The sequence below is a fragment of the Rhinopithecus roxellana genome, chromosome 2, assembly GCF_007565055.1.
Source record: "Rhinopithecus roxellana isolate Shanxi Qingling chromosome 2, ASM756505v1, whole genome shotgun sequence".
In the NCBI taxonomy this organism is placed as follows: domain Eukaryota; kingdom Metazoa; phylum Chordata; class Mammalia; order Primates; family Cercopithecidae; genus Rhinopithecus; species Rhinopithecus roxellana.
In genome coordinates, this window is record NC_044550.1 from 167,143,781 (window position 1) to 167,161,055 (window position 17,275).

Below are 17,275 nucleotides of genomic sequence, written 5' to 3' on the forward strand. Positions count from 1 at the left end.
TAGTCCCATAACCACCACCCCAGTCATGACAGAACGTTCTAGTCACTCCGGAAGGTGCCCCCCCGACCCTTTCCACCCTAGCCCCCAGCAGCTGCTTATCTGCTTTCTGTCATTGGGGTTGCCTTTTCTAAAATCTTCTTTCATATGAAGTAAGAGGCAACATGTAGTCTTTTCTGTCTGGCTTTTTCACTTCGCATAATGTGTTGGAGATTGATAGCTGGTGTTGAGTGCATTTGCACTTTGTTCCTTTTTATCACTAAGCAGTGCAGTGTGTTGCATGTTTCTCTGTTCACCTGTTGATGGATATTTGGGTGTTTCCAGTTTTTGGCCATTGCAAAGAAACCTTCTGTGAGCATTGCTTACATGTCTTTTGGTGGACACGTGCTTGCATTTCTCCAGGGCAGATACCTAGGAGTGGGGTTGCTGGTGTTTGGTGTGAGTAGTGTCTGTTCAGGTTTATAAATAACCTGCCCAACTCTTTTCCTACTGTACCATTTTGCATGTCCACCAGCGGTGTGAACATTCCAGTGTCGCCACCCCTCTACCCTTGCCAGCTCTTGGTCATGTCAGTCTTTTTTTTTTTTTTTTTTTTTTTTTTGAGACGGAGTCTCGCTGTGTCGCCCAGGCTGGAGTGCAGTGGCCGGATCTCAGCTCACTGCAAGCTCCGCCTCCCGGGTTCCCGCCATTCTCCCGCCTCAGCCTCCGAGTAGCTGGGACTACAGGCGCCCGCCACCTCGCCCGGCTAGTTTTTTGTATTTTTAGTAGAGACGGGGTTTCACCGTGTTAGCCAGGAGGGTCTCGATCTCCTGACCTCGTGATCCACCCGTCTCGGCCTCCCAAAGTGCTGGGATTACAGGCTTGAGCCACCGCGCCCGGCCCAGTCTTTTATTTTTATTGATTCTAGTGAGTATGGAGTGGGGAGTGGTATTCCGTTGTAGTTTTGTCTTGCATTTCCCAAGACTAATGACACTGAGTGCTTTTTCATGTGCTTACTTGTTCATAATATCTTCTTTGGATAGACACCTTGATACATTCTAATTTCACTGGCAAATGATTATCCCAAAATGGATTAATTTATGACAAGTGTCTATTACATCACATAATGCTGTGTTAAGTCTTAGGGATGAAAGAGAAGATCTGTGTAAACTTCTATTTTTCTCCCCAAAACCACTTACTGAGATGGCTAGTGAGATAAAGGTCATGTGAAGCAGGTCACAGCAGAGTTGGAGAAGATGGACCGGAATGCTAGGGACTATGATGTGTGTTGTGCCATCCCTGGGGACATGTGAAATGATCTGGAAGCGCAGAAGAGTGTTATGGGTAGCTTGGGCTGTACTCAGAGGCTTCATGGAGGAGGGAACGCTTCCTTTAGGCCTAATGGGTGAGTGAGTGTCCGCAGGCAAGGAGAGGTGCTGGCCGAGGGCACAAACTACACAGAGACGTGGAGCTTAAACAGGATGGCAGAAGGTGGGCAGGAATCGGGGTGTATACTTCTATGGTCTCAGTCTCGTGAGATGGGGGCAGTGTGGGGATCTTGTGACCTGGAGGCCCCTCGGGGCTTGGAGGAGGGGTCTAAGGGAGATGAGGGGTGGGGTGGCAGCAGGTGGGGTCATGCTAGGGGTGCCCGGGCAGCCTCACAGGAATCTGATGTGTCCTAAGCCTCAAGCCAGCAGGAAGCTGCCTCTTTCAAAGAGTACTTGGTTTGTAAAAAGCTGACAGCAGGTATCAGAGATTAGATGGCCACGTCTTTGTTCCCTCCTGAAAGAAAGCTTCACTGTGGAGACATTGAGAACAGCCCAGTGTGTGTGTGTATTTCTATTTCACTGAGGCCTTGCGTGTGTGTGCATGCGGGGAGGGAGGCGCAGGGATCTACTTTTAGCACATTACATGTTAAAACCTCATTGCTGAAGACGCTTCTAGTCTCAAATGTTGGCCCCATTTTTGCCACAAAGTCCACCCAGCCTTTGATCTGTGCTGTGAAAGGGAGTGGGGAATCGACTTTCCTTTCCAAACCCAGGTTTTTGATAGGGATGGCTCCCACAGCTTGTCCTGCTCTGTTCCTGTGCAGCACAGCCAGGTGCAGTGTTTGGGGTCCAACATTGACTGGCAGCCAGGAGAGCTGGTCCTGAACAGGGAAGAGAACAGAGCACTGGAATGAATACAGCTTCCCACAAATGGGAGGGATTAGAACCAGTGCTTCTTGCTCTGATCCAACTTTTGGTTTGTGTATGTGATTCACTGATACACTTGTTTTGTATTATGGAAAGTACAGAAAAGGAAAGAAATCACCTTGTACAATCATAGACTAAAGAAAATAAAGTAACATAAAATTCTATCACCCAGAGATAGGTGGGCAGGCATTAGGTATGTAGGCAAGTGGTATGCTTCTGCGATTTTCTTCATGAAGGTTTTAACTTCAGTGTTTCTTTGTACACCCCTTTCACCCCAAATCTGTTGATGTGGAGAGCTGAAAGCTTGACTGCTTCTCCATTCCTTCTGTTCATTCCGGGGTCTCCTCCTGCAGAACCCAGCCCTTGCTGACATCTACACAGAGCACGCCCATCAGGTGGTGGTGGCCAAGTATGCGCCCAGCGGATTCTACATTGCCTCTGGAGGTACTGTACGGGGGCAAGGCTCATGGATACCTGTGGAGGCCTGGGTGGCGCCCAGGGCCCAGGGCGAAGCTGGGCTTCTGGCCTTGGGAGAGTGGGAGGAGGGAGGTGGGGGGTGGGGGATCAGGCTGGGGGTGGTGGATTAGTTGAGGGGAGCCAGTGTAATTAGTTTCAGCTGAGGCTGACAAGGAATGTGTAAGCCAGGCTTGTCGGACCGGCGGCCCATGAGCTGCATGTGGCCCAGGATGGCTTTGAATGCAGCCCAACACAAATTCATAAACTTTTTAAAACATGAGGTGTTTTTGCTTTGCTTTGCTCTTCTCTTTTCAAGCTTATCAGCTATCATTAGTATTAGTGTATTGTATCTGTGGCCCAGGGAAGCCAAAAGATTGGACACCCCTGGTATAAGCTACCAAAATGCCCCTTTTCAAAACTGGCCTTAGTTCTAGAACAGAAAGTATACTTTCTAGTTTGTAGTGTTCCAGATAGTTCCAGCTTGGAGGTCAGCAGAAATACCACCATGAGATTGGCCAGGGACCTTTTGCAGGAAGCCATGGCATGGTATGTTGGAGCCCATGTGGGCCGTGTGTGTGTGTGTGTGTGTGTGAGAAATGATGTTTTGTTTTGTGTCATCCTTACCCGCTGCTCCTTTCCCAGTGCTAGCACAATGCTGGCCTCCAGGCCAGTGCTCACGTTTTATTTGTGGACTGGGCCTTTGCTCTCTGCAGCCTGGGCTTTTGTGTGGCTCAGTGGGAGGCTAGGCAGAGGCGGGGGTGGAGAGATCTTTCCTCTTGAAGGATTTTTTTTTATTCACTTCGTTCTTTGACGTAGAGCTTTTCCTGTATACAGATGGGAATAAGAGGCACAGGAGTAAGAGTGGTACCCCTTCTAGAGTCGTGGCCCACTCATTCATTCACTTGCTCATTCATTCATAAGCTCAACAGATACTTACTGCCTGCCTTGCCTAGCCATCTGCAGCCCAGGGAGGCCAAGTGAGTAAGCTGATGTGGGCCTCGTCAGCCTCTCTGGAGAGTGACGACTGTAACCGGATTGCTGAGAGAGCTAAGCAGCCAGTAGGGGAGGGCAGGATTCACGCATACCGTGGCCCTCTGCCTGTACCACCCTGCGTGTGCACAGCAGCCTGTCCTGAAGGGTGTGTGGGAGATGGTGGCCTTGGGGTTGGGGAAGACCTGGGTTTGGCTTCGTCTTAGTCTGCTTTGTGCTGTTATAACAGAATACCACAGACTAGGTAATTTACAACTAACAGAAATGTATTGGCTCACAGTTCTTGGGGCTGGGCAGTTGGACAGCAGGGGCCAGTATCTGTCAATAGCCTTCTGCTGAGTCATTCCATGGTGGAAGAGCAAAGAGAGAGACAAGAGGGTCTGGGCTTGTCCTTTTATCAGGAAGCCACTTGTGTCATAATACCCATTCCTGAGGACAGAGCCCTCCTAGCCTTATTACCTCTCCATAGGCCCCATCTGCAAACACTGGTGCATTGGGGATTAAGTTTCCAGTACATGCTTTTGGAGGCTGCATAGCCTTTTCTTACTGGCTGCATAGCCTTAGTTGAGTAACTCACCTTCCTGGGCCTGAATTTTCTCCTCCAAACTGGGGCTGCTAGTGCCTGCCTCGTAGGGTGTGGTAAAGGAGCCAGTAAGGCGTGGACGTGCCCAGCATGGCTCTTGCACTAATGGGTACTTACCCCCTGGGTGACCCATTACCTGTCACAAAACTGAGGCTCTGTTCTGACCAAGACAGGCCGCTGCGTGAGCTGGCTGGCTGCTGTTGGCGGTCGGCTGTGCTCACGGTGAAGGGTTGGGCCCACAGTCTGGCTCATAATAGGCATTTAATGGTTTTGTGTTTAGATCTTCTCTAGCTCCATCTGTAAAACACGTTCTCGTTTATATCCCATGATTTATTTAGCTCCGTGATTTATTTTTTCCCCAAGCCCTGCTTGCCAGCAAAAGTCTCTTAATTTAAAGCCCCAAGATTTGGCCCGAATGTCTCTACATGTTTAACACAGAGCCGAGTGCTCTGAGAAGTGTCTTCTCAGGAGAGGAATGCAGTTGGCGAGGGCCTCCGCCTCTGCCTGGCACACTGTCCCTGCCCTGTCAGCTGCAAGCTGAGAGCCTGCGGGCCCAGGCCTGCCCTCTCTCCAGTCCCAGAAGGGTGTCCAGTGAGACAGAAATCAATGGAAGGCTGTTGCGGAGACTGTTGCAAAGGACAAAAACCACATAAATAAGTGGCCATCGTGGGACGCTGTCCTCCCTGAAAAGTGCCCTGATTTTGTGGAAGAGCCAAAGGAGTTTTGGGCCATCCTCAGGTCCAGGTGTTCTTGGGCGAGATCACATTTTATGTTTCTAATACATTTCTTTGAATAGAGCAAAGCAATTGTTAAGGCTTACATTGGAACGTTTGCTGCAGAGATGAAGTGGCGCTAAAAATAGTGTGGTAGGGGGGTGATTTGGAGGGGGTTCTGAGAAAGAGCTGTGCTGGCTCACTAAGTGGGTTATCTGGCAGCTGGCCCCAACCCTCTGCGGGATCTTTAGACCCTGTCAGTCTGGCTGGTTCATGACTGCTGAAGGATTGAACCTTGGGAAGGGCTCTGCATCTGGGAGCCTCTGGCACTGAACACAATGGTCAGTCTGCCCTCTGGGAGCCCGCATTCCCACAGGGCAGTCCTCAGAGTGCAGGGGTCATTTCTGGGGCAGACCTAGGTCTCCTTTTCCTGAGGTTATTTCCATGCTACTGTTCTGTCTGCCTTGGCGCTGGGGCCATGGTTCCAGGCTGCCCTTGGGAGTCAGCGAGGGCCATGTGACAGGCGTGTGGTTTGGCGGTAGGCCCAGGGCAGGCTTCCTGGAGGAAGGGGCCATTAGAGGTGGCCCACCAGAGATGGCTCAGCTTGTGAATTACGCTTGAGCCCAGGGCCCGAGCACAGCGGCTCTTCTTGGTGCAGTCCCTTGTCTCCGTGAGTTTACGGAGAGAGGGAGCCCTCCCATCCTCACTGTGTCCCCTGCACTGCTGGTGACTAATAACTGAAGGTGTGCCTCTATTTTCACCTCCCCTCTGGACTCCTAGCAGGGCAGGCACTTGGCCTGTTGGGCTCACTGCTCTGCCTCCGGCATGCATTTGACACCCAGCCGGCCCTCAGTCAGTGTTTGGCAACTGCATCAGGGTTGTCCTCATTAGATTAGGGTCTGAGCACTCGCTCCCTAGGTCCCACTGTCTCTTTCCTACCCCAGCTGCTTCGGAGAAGAATTAGAAAAATAAGCAGGATCCAATGGGGGAGGGGGCTGATGCTCTGGTAGGGGAGGCAGTAGGAAAACAGCTGGGAAACCAGGCCTGGGATGGAATCTGAGCTGATGGGCAGAGCAGGCAGTGGCTTGCTGAGCCCAGGGAGGTGGGACGGCTGGGCTGACCTGTGTGAGAGGGTGGGATGCCCTCTGCCTTGTCCTGGAGAGCATTGTCTTCTCCCTGGGGCAGCATGGGCCTGGGCGGGCCTGAGCACAGCAGACCACGCGGTCACATGTGCATGTGTGAATGTGTGTCTGCATGTGTGCGTGTGTGGTCATGTGTACATGTGTGGGTATGTATGCTCCTGAGTGTATATGCGTGTCCTTCCTGTACACACAGTGCTCCCCTCCAATGCTGCCAGCCTGTGGTGACTTCCTGTTCTGACCCCTTCTTCCCCTGCAGCCTGTTTTATCAGTGAAAGGACTTCACTAAGCCGATCTGCAGGTCCCCTTTGGAGCTCACCTCGGGCAGCACAGCAGGTGGTCTTCCTGGACCTCGCGCAGAGGACTGGGCCCTTCTGAGACTCCCCTTAGTTAGTGCTGTTCACTGGATTTGGCATCTCCTCTTGCCTGTCCCCGCAGCTGGGCTGAGAGCGGGACAGTTATGTGCATCTCCTGCATCTCAGGGCCTGGCTCATTCGCGGCTCGGGCTGTGTGTCCAACAAGCCCGCAAGCAAGACATCTTTGTGGCCTGTGCAGAGCCTCAGTTAATTCGTGGACTAGTTCCACCTGACTCGTAATGAGCTCTTGCTGTGCACTGAGGACTAGTTGGAGACTGCACATCTTAACTCGTGAAACCTGTGGCAGCCCTGTGAGTGACTGTGTTATTTCCCCTCTTCTGGATAAGGACACAGGCCACATTGCTTGCTGAGCCCCACAAAGCCTGTATGTGGCAGAGGCTGGATTTGAACCCAGGGCCCCTGCTCCCAAGGCCTGGCTCTTAGCTGCTGCCCTCTCTTGAGCTGCTTAGCTCCATCAAGAAAACAAAAGCTCTTTTCACTGGAAGCTGCTGTAGAGTTGTGGTGGGTGTTAACGTGGCCTGAAGATCCTCTTAAAAAGGCGCCTTTACCTGCTTAGCGGATGGGGCTAAGGTTTTAAGCCGTGAAGCCTTGAGATAGTCTAGAATGCTCCCATTTCTTCACACCAACACAGTGCTCATTTGGAGAGGGTGTGTCAGGATTGGGATTGGTACTTGGTGACAGGATCGTGATGGGGGTTTGGGGGTACGTGGCCCCTAGTGTTGCTTCTGTTACAATTGGCTGCCCACGCTCCAGTGAGGAGAGAATCAGCATCAAGTTCTGTGTATAGTTCTCCTTCCCCCGCAACACCCACCTGCTACTCTCACAAAAGAATCTTACGCTTGAATTCCTGTGAGTTGCAGAACTGCTCGGTGTGTGAGTGAGGCTGCTGATTTGCCAGACAGCAGCACGCTGTGGGAAGCTGCACAGGGAGCCAGGTCTGCAGGCCCGGGTGGAGGCCGCCAGACCATGCTGAGGCATCGCACTGGGCAGCACGCTGCACCCTCACAGCTGTGCACCTCGTTTCCAGAAGTCACTGCAGCAACTGCACAGGAGAGACAGGTGTAGCCAGTGTCGTCCCATTCCCCAAAGGTGGCCTGAGGCCCACACGTCATTCTGATGCCCCTACAAGAAAAGAAACAGTGAGAAAACTCAACTGCTTTCTGGCATATGGGAGTTTGCCATCATGTGTCCCTGAAGCAGGGTTTGTTATCCAGATGATCTCTGGCAAAATGCAGAGGCCTCGAATGGCAGGCCTCTGGAGGCCACGGGCTCTGACTTAAGAGTGGCTGAATATCGTAGCCCTAAGACACGTTCTCTTCACTAGGGTTTTTCCTCTAGAAAGCCTAAGCAACCAGACATGCTGAGTGGGCCTATGGCCACGTGGCCCTGGCCTGGCAGTGACATGTGGCTCTCACCCCCCCCCCCCCCCCCCCCCCGCCACTGTGCCCCACAGATGTGTCTGGGAAGCTCAGGATCTGGGATACCACGCAGAAGGAGCACTTGTTGAAGTATGAGTACCAGCCTTTCGCTGGGAAGATCAAAGACATTGCTTGGACTGAAGACAGTAAGAGGATCGCCGTGGTCGGGGAAGGAAGAGAGAAGTGAGTCACTAGTCTCAGCCCCTCCCTGCCCTGTTCCCGTGGCTCATGCATCCATGTGCCATGACCCTGGTGGGAGGGGGACGCGCTGATGTCGGGACTAACTTGGACTCGTGAGGATTGAGCTCCCGATAGGTGCCGGGCCCTGTCAGGACTGGCTGCGGCCACAGGTAAGGCAGAACTCCACATCACAATGGGTTTGCCCCCAGGGCCCAGCACTTGTGTATCTCTGACGTCCTGAGCCCCTTGCCCCCTAGAACCCCAGCTGTCATGCCCACCTGCAGGCAGCAAGAAGGGGACGGAGCAAAAGAGCAACACCGCTTCCGGTGGGGTCCCTCGCAGCAGCTGCCCCACGAAGCTGCCAGGGAGGCTGAACTGTTTTTTCCAGCTGGGCACCTCCCGCAAGGGTCCCTGATGGAAGACGGAGGGGCAGTGGCTGCTGGCTGGGTGGCACTTGGTGGCTACTGACCTCAGGGGCCTAGCGACTGGTGAGGTCAGTGCTAGAACCCAGGTTTTTTTACTTCAAGAGAGTCAGATTCCCCCTGCAGCGCCATGGCTGGCCATAAGCTCTTGAACTTGACAGTGGCATGTCTGTTCTTCACTGCAAGGCACTTTCTCATACATGTTCCGGTAGGTGTTTTTCCATGGCTTTTCAAGTCATTCCTGTTGGTCTTAATTCCTTTATTCAGTAGCAAATAGTAACTAAAACAGTGTTTTTGTTGAATGTCAGCCAAGAATAGGGCATCTCACTCCTGTAGGGAAGGTAACTGTTCCCTCCCAACAGAACTGTAAGGAGAGCGGTGAAGCCATAAAGATAGCCCCGGGCCCTGTGGCGTGGGGCCCCACAGACACACACACCCACCCCTTCCCGAAGGTGCTGGCTTGCTCCCTTTTGTTCTTGGGTCATTTGGACAAATGCCTCGTGGAGCCAGAACCCTGGTGCTTCCCTCGTTTGTCCCTGTGGCATTCTGAGCTGCCTGCTGGCAGTCACTCCATCCTCTGTGCACTGGCAGCTCAGCTGTCAGATTGCTTACCAACCTTCTGGGATTGATTTTTTTTTTTTTGTCTTCCATCCTCTTTGGGTCAAGGTTTGGAGCAGTCTTCCTGTGGGATAGTGGCTCTTCTGTGGGTGAGATCACAGGACACAACAAAGTCATCAACAGTGTGGACATCAAGCAGAGCCGGCCATACCGGCTGGCCACGGGAAGCGATGATAACTGCGCTGCATTCTTTGAGGGACCCCCATTCAAGTTCAAGTTCACAATTGGCGTAAGTGAACTTCACTTTCTGGGTGAAATTTATGGTTTGTATATGAGGCTGGCAGAGGCTGAGCCTGTTTAGGTGCTGATGGCAGAGACCACAGCGCATGCCACGTATGCCATGATACACAGATAGAAGTGGGCTCCCAGGGGTGTGCAGAGAGAGGGAGGACTCCCCCACCCAGCACTCGTCCTCCCCAGGCCCTTAGCTGGGCATGGATGGTTCCCACAAGGAAGGGCCCTGCCCTACGACAATGTGCGCATGTCAGGGGTTGGGGCAGGGCTGGGTAACCCTGAGGCTGCGTAACCAGGCGAGCATCTGGGGCTGGAGGTGTTCATTAGAGAGGGGAGCCTGCGGGGCCTGCTGTTAGCTGGGCCACCAAAGTGGCAGAGGAAAGGAGCTTGCGGGACATCCAGATTGGTCTCTCAGAGGGCCTCCCCTAGAGACAGCGAGGGCAGTGATACGCCTGCAAAGTGACAAACGGTTAGAAGACTTAAAAGATACTGTGTGGAAGAAATGTGCCAGAAATGTGGCATTGGAGTGCCGCAGGCTTTGGGTGTAGCTGGCAGCATCCCAGGCCCACACTGTGCATCCACCCCGCCTCAGACAGTCACCCAGGCCTCGCCAAGCCTCCTCACTTCTCCCTTCTGCACTGCAAGATGGGGGTGTACGGGGGCCAGCAGCATCTGAGGGTTTTGACTATGAATTTGAAGTAGGAGAGCCACCTGGCAGGTCTGGAGCATCTGTGATGCCCATTTTCCTGCCCCAGCCTTGTAGGAGTGAGGGGAGGAGCCCAGCAGCCGGTCTCAGCACAGCCCCACGGCTCTGCCCCGGCTTTCCCCATCCCACTTGTGCTTGTGCTGAGGATGGACGAGAACAATGGACCCAGAAATGCACTTTTTTTTTTTTTTTTTTTTTACATTCTTGGAGGAGGTTGTGTTTGCAGATTGGACCAAGGTCTCGGGACTCCTTCTCTTGGGACCATCAGTAGTTTCACTGTCTGCCTTATGGAGAACTAATGAGATCATATCCTTAAAGTGGCTCAGTGAGGAGCACTGTCTATTTTAGTGACGTCATGCCATGAATCATAAATAGCCTGCACAGTGCAGCTGGAAAGGGTGAAGACAGGACCCACAAAGTGGGCAGAATTTCCCGAGACTGTTCTTGGCTTAGGGTACAGGAGGGCTTTCCAAGGATGCCCGGTTCGTAGTGAAACAGGCTTCATTTTGTTGCAGAGCCGCAGGCTGAGCTGGGCCTAGCCAGGCAGGTGAGAGCATAGGGAGGCTCCCTGTCTACAGCTGAACACGGGGCAGCTCTCAGACCCTACTCTTGTGGCTACTGCCTAATGGGTAGGTAGCGGAGACCTGGCTATTTTGGGAGCTGTATTGAAGGCTGTGGCTTCAGGCCATGTTTCTTCACTGGGGTGGAGGCACTGCAGAGTAGGGTGAGTAATGCTGAGTCAACTGCACACCCCATCTCAGCCCAGGGCGGGAGGAAGCAGCTCAGAGGCTTCTGTGGTAGCCGGAAGCCGGCTGTGGGTGGGGGCTCCTTTGCCTGCCCTGGGAGGGATCATTTCCACTCTGCAGCGGTGCATTAAACCCAGCACAGGGTGCTCTGCGGGGTCGGGGGCTCAGGTTTGTTCCAGGGTGGGCTGGAGCCTGCCTTCTTCACCAGGCCGCTGTGTGCTTGCCTGGGGGCTTGGCCAGAACACTCTTTCTCTTTAGTTGTCCTTTCTAACTTCAGAAAGGACTTCACCCCACAGCCCTGGCCCAGGAGTGTTGGGTAGAAATGTCTCCCCAGCTAGCCCAGCTCCAGGGTGGATACCACCATGTGTCTTGAAGTCTTTTGTGGAACCCACAACCATGGGCCCTACCTGAGGACCTGGGAGAAATAGAAAAAGCTGTGGCCTGGCACAGAGCTAGCTGGCTCTGCCCCCCTCGGGCGAGTCATGCCTCTGGGCCCTTCTGGAAACAGGGTGACAGTGACCCTTCCATGCTGCACCCTCAGCCGCAGGGAGGGTGTGAGAGGCAGCAGTGACCATCCACATGCTCAGGAGACTTGTGCGGACTCAACTGCCCCCGCATAGGAAGGACAGGAAGGGTGCTCAGGGACCCCACACCTGCCCCCGAATACCTTCTGAGTTGCTGATACACTTTGGTGTGTATCTACACTTAAGCCCTCCAGACCCCAGAGGAAAGCTGTGGTCGTACCCTCCAGGACCAACCCCAGAGAAAGGGAGCACGTCCAGGCTGGGGGAAGTGAGAGGAGGCGTGAGTGCTAACATGAGGCCCAGCCACAGCCGGTGTTGAGGACATGGTGGGCTGAGCATTGCTGGGCTTCCTTCCATATGTGGGCTCTTCTGATGCGGTCGGAAAGCCTGGGATGTGGAAGTTCTCAGGAATTAATTGAGCCTTTTATAGTAAAAGATTTTTAAAACTCAAGTATATGTGGGCATTTTTTATTTTAGAGGGAATTAAGTTCTACTTATTGTGGAATCCACACAGCAGTGTGTCTTTTTTCAAAACCCAGATCTCTCACTCCGCAGCCCATGACGACTGGGTCTGGGCTGCCTTTGCCTCGGCACCAGCGCTCGGGCTATGGTGGCCTTGCCTGCTGCCTCTCCCCTCCAGAGAATGAGCCGCTGGGCTGTGGCGGCAGCTCGGGCCTGTCTTCATCTGCGCCTTCCCCACCCACTCCCTGCAGAGGACCCATGTGGCCGGGACCAGGAAACTGGCCTGAGCTTGGGGGTGCAGAGGTGGGGTGGTAGGTGCTTCCCTAGTCACCTGGGTGGGAGAGGGACTGGCATACGACTGCGGAGGGACCAGCTGGGTCGAGTTGGAGCTGCTGCCTTGAAAAGGAACAAGGCATGTTTTGAAGGTGTTTCAGTACAAGCTGAAGCAGAACTCCCGTGACGCTGTGCTTGAGCTGAAATGCAAGCAGTTATTCGCAAGGAAAATGAGGGACCCTTCCTGTGGAGTTAATTCCGAGGAAAACGAGGGGCCCTGCCTGTGGAGTCCGGGAGGCCACCTTCATCTCGCTGGCCCGTGTTCGGGGGTCACATGGCTTTTCCTTTTTGTTGAAGAGCCCATTGTGCAGAGCAAGTGTGGACTCCCGGCCCAGCTCGAGCCAGGCTCCCCTGTGTGTCCCTCTTCCTGAGGGACCGTAGCCCAGCTTTGGTCTTCATTTGCCTGAACCTGAGTGAGGCTCCGGGAAGATGGGGGTGAAGGAACATTTGACCTGGAATAGGCCCAGGTGCCGGCTCATCCCTACCCAGTGACATTGAAGATTCGGTGGGTGACCTGCAGAAGTAACTCCCGGGATCTTCTCAGGAGAACATTTCTGAAAAGAGACCGAGACTGGGCACAGCAGTCTTGGTCTCCAGTGCTGGCATTCTGCGAACCCAGGGGTAGGTTCCCCTCGGAGGGTCTGACCGTGGCCTGAAAAAGGGAGGGTGGCGAGACTATCTCCCTGCCTCCCCCTATCTTACCCATGGGGAAGTCTTCATGCTAGGCAGGCTCCTGGGATAGGTACTCCTGGATGGGTTTAAAGCCCCCACTGAGTTTCTCTCTGTTGTCTGCCTTTGCCATGCGCGTTACTTGGGCCAGATTCTTTGCCTCTCTGGCTGTCTGCTTCCTCCAGTCGGGTGAGCAGTTGGTGGTCTAGGATGACCACACGCGCCCTCTGATCACCACACGCCCCCTCTGGAGTGTGGCTCACAGCTGTGTCCATGTCCCAGGTCCCAGGAGTTGCTGGTGCGCCGGATAGTTTGTGTCTCATGAAATGGTTACTTAGAGCAGCATGTCGGCCTGGGGGCTCAGCCTTATGCTGTGGAACTGAGAACTCACTGCCAGATCTAACAAGCTGTGATGCTAGGTGGGAAAATGTTCAGCACGGAGGACTCCTCGGTTCCCTCGCTAGGGTGCCACTGCTACCTCTGTTCCGTCGCCTCTGCTGCTCCCTCTGTCCATCGCCTCTGCCCTGTGGGGGCCTGGCACCTCACATAGTTTTCCTACTTGAGGCTGGAGCCAAGCAGGGCAGGAAACCTCAGCTGTGGCTGTTATCAGAAGTGCTGCCTTACTGATAGATAAGGAAAATTTGAGCTCTAAACAGGCAAGGTTTCTGGTGGTTTTTCTTTTTCCTATTTCCTTACTCAAGACAGGGCAGAGAGCAGATGTTTCAGCCTTTCTGGCATGTATGGTGGCTGCCTGGGCCATGCCCCTGTGATGGGTACACAAGACCCCCTCCCTTGTCCTCAGCATGCGCCACCCCTCCTGTTGGCTGGCCTTGCTCTTCACTGGGCTGTTGGCTGACTCCTTAGAACTGGGGGCTGACAGCAGGGAGGGTGACCTGGCCCAGGTCACATGGCCAGTAGGTGGCTCAAGGACGGTTAGTTAGGATGAGCTTCTTGTCTCTTCACATGGTCCTTGTTCTCCAGGGAACATGGTGACTGAACTGACCCATGTTGGGTGATGGGAGAGGCAGGCGGGTGGGGAGCTGCTTCATGCCCCTGAGCCCAGCTAAGTGGGCTGGGGCTGCAAGGCTGCCCCAGGGCACTTTGCAGGGAAGTCTGCTCGGAGGGATGGGTGGGCTGAAGGATGGGGGCCAGAGCCAGCTTCACAGGTCACCGTGTAAAGGTGTTTTGGGAACACCCACTGACCAAGGGCCGTGGAGGCCCCGTGCTGGGCTTGTGTGGAGTGGGGGTGGGCATGGGGACCGAGAGCCTGTCCCCTTCTACCAGCTCATAGGCATGTGAACAGCCTAAGGGTGGGCTTGTGGTCCTCTTGTGTACAGGGTCAGCTGAGGCTGGGGGGAATGGGGTGGGCTCCCAGAGGGTTCCTGAGCTGACCAGGTAGGTAATGAGCGTGTGTGTGCTAGAGACAGGCCAGCTAGGGCCTGTAGTGCTCTGTCCTCTGATGTGGACATGGGTGTGGTACTTAATTATGACCTGAGTGCTTCAAGCCTCCGTTTCCTCAGTGGTGAAAGGGAACATATTGGTGGGAGGAAGTGAGGATTGTGGGGAGGGGGGCTTGTTGTTACGGGTCAGCCTTGGCTGTGTGTTTGGCTACAAGGGAGGACAGGCAAGAGAGTGTGGACCAGACACCGTGGGGTGTCCACCAGGGATGAGGCTGGACCGAGAGACTGCTGCAGCCCCGCTGGTTGGCTGGGGTGGGACAGAGGCAGAACCTCCCTGAACTCCCTGGGAGGTTCCCCAAACCCTCTCCCTCTTTGTTCACTGGCCTGGCCTCCCTGTGGAAAGGGCTATTTTTAGCCCTCGCTTTTTTTGGTTAATGGGCTTTTTGCAGCTTCTCCCTTTGAAGGGGCTATTTCAGGAGCAGACATCAGTCTCTGCATTTGGACTCCTTGGCTCGAGGTGCAGGAAAAGGTGATGAGGATGAGCTACTCAAGGGGCATCTGCGTCCCTGGACTGTCAGGCCCCTCCCCTGCCCCTGCTGGGTTCTGGGGCAAGGGAGGGACACATGACACCACCCTCCCAGAGCCTGTGGGAGGCGCTGGCAGAGGTGAACCACAGACTCGGATTTGAGGTCCTGGGATTTGGGCAAGCAGGAGTGTCCTCGCTTCTGTGACCTGGAACTGGAGTAGGAATGTCCGTGTTTTAACCTCAGGGAGCCACTGAAATTGGCACTTGTTACAGGTTGGAATTGAACAGTGGCTGAATAGTTTTCTCCAGTTTGTAGCAAGAGCCATCAGCATCCACTGTTCCACCCACTCATCTGGGTTTGGGTGATTCGGGCATTTGGAGTGAGCTCTTTTCTCAGTTCTTAACTCATTCAGTCAGAAGGACTCAGGGGGTTAGCCAGGCCCAGCCATCTCCCTGGCCCACTGCACCTCAAGGAAGCTCAGGCTGGCGTGGAGGAGCCAGTGGGAAGTCAGCGGCAAGGCAGGGCTGTGCTGGTGGAGGAAGCAGAGTTGGGCAGCGAGAGAACTCAATGTGCCGGTCAGAGGTCTAGGATTCAAGCTGTGGTTATGTCATGGGCAAGGTTGTGTGACCTCATCTGGAAGGAGTAGTGGTGCATACACCCCTGTCCACCCCACCCACAGGGGGTCTGGAAGGGCTTTGCCTCAGGCCCTCCCACCACTGCCTTCACCCCAGCCGGCTCCTTCCTGCAGCCCTCTTGAGAACTGCCCTGTGAGGCCCTTTGACACAGGGAATGTGGACCTTATGGGCTGACATGGACGAGGGACCGTGGGCCATGTTGACACAGATAGGAGGTGGGCCCCATCAGCTAACCCCAGCGGGAACCGGCCCTCAATGCGTGATGGCTCCCTGATGGCGAGTAACAACAGAAAGGGGGTTGCAAATGGGCCCGCGGAGTTAGGGATCTGACCTCTGGGATGGCTCTGGGTTGGAGCGCCCCTAGGCTTGCCGAGCACCTGCCCAAGGCCCAGGGGCCAGCGCAGCTAAGACGAGAGCTCTGGACAGGAAACTGGAGACCAGATTTGTGCAGGTGATGTGGCTTGCGTTACCCGCCGCTCTGGACCTGATGTTCTCTTGTGAGGAATTTGCCCACAGGCTCTCCATGGCCCCTCCAGGGGTAAAGCATCTCTGGAGGGCCCCAGAGCCCCATCTGGAAAGTTGGTTTTCACTCTCAGCAGCTGAATGGATTGGGCCTTCTGGGGAAACTGCTTTCCCCAACTTCACTTACCTGGAAATGCTAGAAAACTTACAACACAGACCGTTTAAGCAAAGAAGGCCAGCCTTAGAACTAGGGGAAAAGGTACAGAAGGAACTAAAGATGCAAAATGCAGAAACTGCACTTAAACACAAGGAAGGGTGACCTCTAGCACCAGAGCCAGAGACGACCGTGCAGTGTCCCCCATTCCATCTCCTAGTTAGCCCTGGGCCCGCCTGGGTATTGCATGCCTTGTAGTTCTGCACTGCATTGCCCGGCCAAGCCTCGCAGCACCTAGGTGCTGGGGGCAGGCAAAAGGCTTGCCAGCCCCATTGCTCATGAGCTGATCACAGACCTGAGCCCAAGTTCAGAATGAGCCAGCCTGCTGCTTCCATCCCTGTTCCTCGTGGGCGGTGACCACAACCTACAGAGGACGAGCCCTTCAGTCATAGAACAGAATACAAGCCCCACAGCAGCGCTCCCTGAAATGAGGCAGGGAGGACAATCTGTTCATCTACTGGGATGGAAATGTGACTGTTGTCGCCCTCAGTAGCTCCCGAGGAGCACTGGGACTCCCCTTGTCAGAATGTGGGATTTCTCGGGCCTTCATCTTGGTTAAAACACGGGTCAATGAGGTGGGAGGTCCTGGTTCAGGTGCAGGGCCGGGGCCTGCTGGGCCTGTGTCCAGCCTTACTCCAGCCGTGAGCAGGTCTTGGCAGCTCACCAAGACCAGTGGGGAGGACTCACCAGAGGGAAGCAAGTTTGGGTTGTCGGCCGAAGGAGATGGGTTAATCTTTGAAGTGCAGGAAGCCCAGGGTTGCTTTGGACCACAGCTCTGGGGTCGCATCACTCTTGGGCCTAGAGAGATTTCTGGGGTCGGGAGTGGGCCTCTCCACAAGAGCTGCCTGCCTTGGGGACGTTGCCGGGCTGAACCGGGTCTGTATCTTCTGCTGACTCTGACGGACTTTGTGGGGACATTGATTTCCTTGAGAGTGACCCTCGGGAACCCCAGCACCTGATTCCTCTTTCTGGGCCTACGTTTCCTCATTGGTGAAATGGGCACAGCTCACCTTGGTGGGTTATTACATGAGTGTCAGAGGCAGCATTGATTACATGTGTTAGTCTGCTGCAGCTGCCATAACAAAGTTTGTTAAGCCACAGATTGGGTGCCTTAAACAATGGAAATTTGTTCTCTGGAAGTCAGAAGTCTGTAGTCAAGGTGTGGGCAGGGACGCGCTCCCTCCGAGTCCTTGTCTTTCCCAGATACTGACAGCCCTGGGGGTTACTTTTTGTGAGTAGAACTCCCATCTCTGCCTCCAGCTTCACTCCAACTCTTTATCTGTGTCCAGATTCCCC

General features: G+C 54.3%; 1 protein-coding gene across 1 annotated transcript in view; it reads left to right on the forward strand.

Moving 5' to 3' along the window:
* The window catches only part of WDR1 (WD repeat domain 1), a 43,706-nt gene that overhangs the window by 10,854 nt on the left and 15,577 nt on the right, over positions 1 to 17,275 (forward strand). The window contains exons 3-5 of the mRNA XM_030923872.1: positions 2,525 to 2,615; positions 7,883 to 8,030; positions 9,116 to 9,296. Coding sequence (XP_030779732.1) covers positions 2,525 to 2,615; positions 7,883 to 8,030; positions 9,116 to 9,296 — 420 coding nt within the window. The remainder of the gene's footprint in view (positions 1 to 2,524; positions 2,616 to 7,882; positions 8,031 to 9,115; positions 9,297 to 17,275) is intronic.